This window comes from Frieseomelitta varia, unplaced genomic scaffold (genome assembly GCF_011392965.1).
Source record: "Frieseomelitta varia isolate USP_RPSP 00005682 unplaced genomic scaffold, Fvar_1.2 scaffold_1770, whole genome shotgun sequence".
NCBI lineage: Eukaryota > Metazoa > Arthropoda > Insecta > Hymenoptera > Apidae > Frieseomelitta > Frieseomelitta varia.
The window spans coordinates 1-7,174 of NW_025109495.1; the positions used below are offsets into that span (position 1 = coordinate 1).

Here is a 7,174-nt window from a genome sequence, read left to right on the forward strand (position 1 = left end):
AGCTTGTCTTTTGTCATAACTTAATAATTTTTTCTCAGGAAATCTTTCAGACTCATTTTTAATTACTTTCTCTGTTTCATTCAGTCTTTCTTTTAAATTTTTTATTTCATTATGTAATTTTTCAGTTTCACTGCGATAGTGTTCATGTACAGGAGAAGCAGGCATGTATAAATCTGATACGTACGCATGACGACGTATAATGTGTGCACTTACAAACATGGGAGTTATAAAAGATTTTGGGCAATGTGGGCACTGAAAAACAAAAATATTAGCTTAATAACTAGCTTTTGCATAACTAAAAATAATATTTTTATCGTAATAGAAATGTATTTAATTATAACAGAAACAATCAATATTCATAATTTCATTACTTTGTAAATTTCACCATTAGAGTCTCCAATTTTAGTTTCTATTAATCTACTTCTCTCTTTTGCTTTCTCTTTCATATGTTTTATAACTTCTTCTAAAGTAGTTATTTCTTTCTTCAATTTAACATTTTCTTCAATTTTTGATTTTAGCTCTTCTTTTAGTATCATTACACTGTGATCTAAATATTGTTTACAATATAATAAATATTCAACTGCTAACTGTGCAAGGCAGAAGAGTTTTACAAAATTAGGATCCAAAATTTTAACATCATATTCACTTTCTAAACAATAATCTATTACATTAATTATATTATCATCAATAGAATGGAAATCTCTTTCTCTTATAATTCGATCTATGTCTATATTACCTAGAATAAGAGAGAATATTAAATACATCATATTTGTTTATAAATTATAATGGTATCAAATGCATTTATTATACTACTTATACATACTTATACGATTCCAATCTACACGTACTCTGGATCTATGCATATTGAAATAAAATCCAGATTCTTTTGCCAATTTTGGAAAATCATGACACCATTTGGTACCAATACGAAATGAAAATGCCATTATTATAAGTCTATGTATGCCTATTCATACATTATTCCAGCTGTGATTAATTAATTAGAAAGATAAAATTATAAAGTACAAACTGTGCTATTCTACTTCATTGTTCTAATATTTACAAATATATAATACTAATTGTTTTTGTACATTTTGAAGGTTAGGGAAGAAAACGTAAACAAAATTTAACAGGTGTGATATATATAGAGAGTACTATCTATTTATCATTATATATTATATGATTTTAGATTTTATTCATTTGCATTTCAAATATTTCGACTTACAAAGTTGAAGTAATAAAATGAATCAGATATTCAAATAAAATATTTAAGACACTGAAATATTTAAATAAGATTCATTTATTTAATCATTTAATTGATTATAGAATCTCGATTATTCCATATAAAAAAAAGCATAACTATTTATATATTTATAATTATTGAACTAAAAAACTAAAATATAATTTATTTACTTAAGAAATAAGAGTAAAAGAGATATTATATAAAATGTATATAAAATACGATTTCCATGTAGACATTGAGGAATTGGCCAATATTTTATTAAGAAATAATTTAATCAATTGTAATTAATTTTATATGTTCGAAATAATCGAAGAGAGTAGCATTTTCGAAAAATGGATTATTGATTAGTGGAAAGAAGCGGATAATATATAAAATATGATACACAATTGATTGTTAACTATATAAAAATGCTCGATAACTTCGTTCAAGCACAGACGAGGTACAGAATAGACCTGGCATATAATGTATTTTTTTGTTTTACGATTTCCAAGCTTACGAATTTCTTTTCATTTTCATGTCACCACAGACGAGGTCATAATCTATTCATATGCCTCGTCTGTGGTTTGACTTAACGTAGTTTTCCAACTCACCGTTGTTTAAACGTGGAATGCGCTAAAAAACCAGTAATTTTTTACTATGTCGATATTTCAGATCACAGACTACAAAATCCCGTAAGATGCTTGATCTATTCATGTACCTCATCTGTGGTTCAGGTTTCCTTAATGTTCTTGGTTTTCTGTATTTCGTGTTCACGCTTCTCTCAGACTGGTACCACCATCTTGTTTATTTCATCAATAAAGAGAGTGTAAGACTTAAGAGACGACTAGAAATTTTTTTAAAGTAATTTTTATTTGTATCCTGTATACAATAAATTGTAATAAAAGCTGTGAATATGTCTCATGGTAGAAATGAATGTAGAATTTATGTGGGAAATTTGCCCCCTGATATAAGAACGAAGGACATTCAAGATCTTTTCTACAAGTTCGGTAAAGTTATTTTTGTTGATTTAAAAAATCGCAGAGGACCACCGTTTGCTTTCGTCGAATTTGACGATCCAAGGTATATTTTATAATTCATAATTCTATGAAAAATTTTTTATATTTTAAATGTAATATATAATAGCTACTCCATAATTTTTAACTCTTGTTCCATAATACTTTTATCTCACTAAATAAAAAAGAAAACATCTTTGTATGGAATTCCAAGCTTATAATTTAATCACGTTAAAGTTATTTTATATTAAGTAATATATTATTTATGACATTAAGATTTAATTTTGACATCTTAATGTTACATAAAAATTACACAAGAAGTGGCACTATAATTAATCATTTTCAGAGATGCTGAAGATGCAGTTCATGCGAGAGATGGATATGATTATGATGGTTATAGACTACGTGTTGAGTTTCCTAGGGGTGGTGGTCCTAGTAATAATTTCCGTGGTGGTCGTGGAGCAGGAGATAGTGGAAGAGGCGGTAGAGGTGAAATGAGTAACTCTAGAGGACGTGGGCCGCCTGCAAGAAGATCTCAATATAGAGTTCTTGTTACTGGTTTACCTCCATCTGGTAGTTGGCAAGATTTAAAGGATCACATGCGCGAAGCTGGTGATGTATGCTTTGCTGATGTTTATAAAGATGGTACTGGAGTTGTTGAATTCTTACGATATGAAGATATGAAATATGCTGTGAAGAAGTTAGACGATTCAAGATTTAGGTCTCATGAGGTATAAAACAGATTTGTATAAAAGAACTGTATATACATATTATTCCATTATTCTTAATATTTTTCGTATGACTTTATTTTTGTCTGTAGGGTGAAGTAGCTTATATTCGAGTGAAAGAAGATCATAGCAGTGGCGATAGAGGACGCAGTGAAGATAGAGAGAGAGGTCGGAGTCATTCACGAAGCTATAGTCCACGACGTCGTGGTTCACCTACCTATTCACCATTGCGACGTAATTACTCGCGATCAAGATCTCGCTCCAGATCTCGTTCATACGACTAGTGTGTACGTATATGTTTTACATGGTAATATAAGTAAAGGCTTGTCTGTCAATATTTGCTTTACCATGTTTCATTATTACTGATTTGAATTTCACTTAAAAACACCTTCCAATCCAAACGAATTTTATACAAATTATAAAATTATTTCTATGTTGCTTGAATTTAATAATTGTATCGTACCTAATGTAACTAGAGCACGGTTCATTTTACATGTACTAAATTGTTTTTTCAAAGATTTTGATATCGATTCAGATATTTTTAACTTATATAAATCTGGAAGAGCAGTTAGATTGTTCAGTGGTAAATATTGATATCAGGTTTTATCTTAATTTTTTGTTTTGGTAAAGAGGAATCGCGCTCATATTAATTGTATTACTATTACTATTACTGTTAAAGATACACCTATTTGAATTATTGATGTGTTTAAAAATACATTCCTTTATATTTTGCAATTTGATTTGACACTAAAGTTATATTGAAAATATGTAATAATTTTGAAGTATTGCAAATGAGAGTCTAAAAACTAATATTATTTTATTTATTTAATTAATATTCACATTGATGAATAGTATTTATTGTATAACTACCAATCTATATTCAATGTGAATGTTTTATTTTGCTGTTTTAATACATGATCATTCACATTGCTCTATACGATATTACCATTGGTAGCTATACTGTAATACTTTTGATGTGATTTTTTTTTTTCATGTTGATTTATTCACATTTGCAGTGATGAGTACAGCACATTTTATAGCGTACATAACATGACATTTTTTTAAGCTTCTAATGCTTATCATATAAGTTCATGAAGCTAGCATTTTTCTTGTTAACAGCTCAAAATTATTGTGCATTAAAGTGATAAGTAATAGATAATGAGGAAAATGTATATTTTTATGCGCATATATATAATATGCAAGTTAAAATGCAGTATATTACACAATGAATGCTGTATTATATATTTAATCAAAAGGTTTTTCACTATAATTATTTCTTATAAAAATTTAAAAATTGTTTTTTTCACTGCACATAATTTCATTTGATATTTATCATTCTATAAATTTTGATAAATTTGGTAAATTTCGTTGTTTTTTTTAATTAATTTAATAAAATATATTAAAGTCTACAAATTCTTAAAAACAATTATGGATGTCAAGGTTGTTTACACGGCTCATCGTCATTTAAGTTATTACATAAATTTAAGTATGTTTATTTTGGTATCTAATGATGACAATACAAAAAATAACATTTAATACATAGACAATGTAATTGTACAGTGGTATTCATCAATGGATAATACATGCATATAGGACATAATATTTGATAAATATAGGTAAAAGATTTACTTTTTACTAATATATTAATATTAATATGACCAATTTTCTTTGGAGAAAGCTGATATAACTATCATTTATTATGTACTGACATTTTTCATTCAGTATAATAATTAACTTAAAATGTCATGTACTTGAGTGTTTTTTAACGACGATTATTGGGCCATTTTCTTGATTTGATAAAAAGAACTGTATGTTGTATCACTTTAAAGTGAAAAAGAAAACAATTAATTCATATTGAAATTATTATTAAGAATGTAACAATATGTTTGGTATAATTATTTGGATGTTTGTGAAATATTTAATTTTGTACACGACATATCTTGAGAAATGTGTTTATATAGATAAAATGAATCATTTATAAATTTGCTTATTACACATTTCTCGTTTAACGTTTTCCTTTTAAAAATTATACAAACGAATTTTTAAAATTTTGCAATACATGCCTAAACGATTCTCAGTTATAAATTAAAGATGTTGAAGGAAAACAATGATTTCGTGTATTCTTGAGAACATTATTATTGCAAATCGATCCTGTGATTTCTCTTTCCTTATGTTATTTTAGATATAAATTTGTTTTGTATAGTATTTGCTCAATTTATATGATACAATATTCAAATACTATAAGTCACAGGGATTACATTTGCAGTGATAAATTTTATATATAACATTAATGCATACTGTATAAGGGACTAATGTATTTTTTCTTCTTTTGTATATTGGATTGGATTGTAACACAATGAATGAAAAACTGAAATCGACACGATCTTACTTCTTGGATGGATATAATACACATTCGCTTGACGGTGGGATGAGATGGAATGCGTTTTGGATGGATTTATGTATGGAGCATATATTATAAAAAAGGATTAAGAGAATGCAAAAATAATGAGGCATTAAGGATACTTTCAAGAGGAAATTCAGGATCAGGAATTCAGGAAAGGAATTGGATGAAAGACACAATCCGTTTCATTCAAGGATTCTCAATTAGCTGGATTTTCATCAGAAAACGTTGGCAAATCCATTACAAGGATTTAAAATGATTGTCCATATTTTTTTCTTTTGAATCGTTAAACAAACGTAAAAAAAAATTATTTAATCGTGACATAGCAGTGTTTTTGCGTTGACGAACTAAACGATAAAAAAATGCCGTAATTGAAAAACGTAAAATGAACATCTTCGACATGTAACGTGGTTGTATACAGATTTTTTAATCGTTTCAGTGTTTCGGTCTTATTACAATCGCGATTTTAATCTAAATAAAGCGAGAAAGAGAGAGAAAGAGAGAGAGAAAGACTTTCGCGATTTTTCTCTTACGTTCTGTACGATTAAAAAAAAAGAGCAAACAAACTAGTAATGGAATGTCAACATTGCAAACATTTTATTTTATATGAAAGTACTCGCTTATAGCTTCGTATGCAAGTCGAGAATTATTTTTATCATTATCGATATGATAATTTTGATTCTCGTTGTCAAAGAGAAACTCTATTGACCAGAACTATATCATACGTCTCATCCGTCGGCGTTCAGTGATCGACAATTCGCGAGTACTCACATGGAAAGAATATACATATAAGACTAGTGACTGGTTCAACGCAAGGAAATCGGCTCGGTTGAGAAATCTTCCTCGTTTTTTTGTTCGATTTGTGTAATACAAGCATTAGCATAGGTGATGTACAATATTGAACTACCTAACTCCGTGATTAGCGTTCCTCAGGATCGTGGAGAACGAACAAGTGGTCCTCTAAGAGAAAATTCGCGTTGTAAAAAAATAGTGTGTTTTCACGGGTTTGCCTTTTACTTCGTGACCGAAAATCGTCCGATTGCTCTTCCTCTCGATCACTTCAACCTTTTTTTATTGTACATTTCGATCAATCGTGACACCGTGTATATGTACAATTTTTATATGTGTGCTACATATGTATCGTAAGAACTTCACTTCGTTCTTCGGGACTTTGATGCGCGGTGCAAGAGGATATTAACATTTGGTTTGGAAACGAATACTTCATCTTGTAACACAAGAACCTGGCTCTCCCTAGTTGTAGAGGATCTTCCGGGATGAAAAAAAAAAAAGATAAAACAGAAAGACAGGATTCGGCAGAGATATGGTCTGTTGGATTAGGATGCTGACAGGATATAAAATTAGTGTTCATGATGGATAAACGGATAAATTGGCTGGAAATATTCCACTTGGATTCTGTAAATAAACAAATCACTTGGATCTTTTGACCGGACAGAATGTGTTCATACCGTTTGGATGGATTTGGATTATCGAGATGTCGATCAATTATATAGAAAAAAGAAAGCAAAAAGTGTGGCTGCGCTTGTTTATGCAAATAGGTTTCATGGATTCGTCTAGGTCGAATACGGGATTTGGACTTGCACTTGTCGGGATCAATACAGGAATTTAAGATCTATAAAAAGTAAATAAAAATAGTTGGATATCTCATTTTTCGGATAACACACGGATCAGAAACGGATGATGCGATTCGCACACACTCGCTGTAAGGTATTTGTTCAAGTTTAATATCTCTGACGTCCCTTCGATATATATACACATTTTTTCTGCATGCAATTCTTCTAAACGATACCAAAAA

The 7,174-nt window shown here is 29.3% G+C and overlaps 2 protein-coding genes across 2 annotated transcripts; one reads left to right on the forward strand and one right to left on the reverse strand.

Moving 5' to 3' along the window:
- Positions 1-20: 20 nt before the first annotated feature.
- Positions 21-1,755, reverse strand: LOC122538792 (zinc finger protein DZIP1L; the record flags this gene model as incomplete). Its single annotated transcript, XM_043673164.1, has 4 exons — positions 1,737-1,755; positions 824-984; positions 372-736; positions 21-252 (listed from the first exon to the last, which is right to left on the reverse strand). Coding segments are annotated over exons 2-4 (718 nt in total), but the record flags the coding sequence as incomplete, so codon positions are not given.
- An 84-nt stretch (positions 1,756-1,839) lies between these two features.
- LOC122538793 (serine/arginine-rich splicing factor 1A) lies at positions 1,840-5,763 on the forward strand. Its single transcript, XM_043673165.1, has 4 exons — positions 1,840-2,299; positions 2,579-2,963; positions 3,053-3,247; positions 5,445-5,763. The coding sequence occupies exons 1-3, from the start codon at positions 2,133-2,135 to the stop codon at positions 3,242-3,244; spliced, it is 744 nt and encodes a 247-aa protein (XP_043529100.1). The 5' UTR covers positions 1,840-2,132; the 3' UTR covers positions 3,245-3,247; positions 5,445-5,763.
- The last annotated feature ends 1,411 nt before the right edge of the window (positions 5,764-7,174 follow it).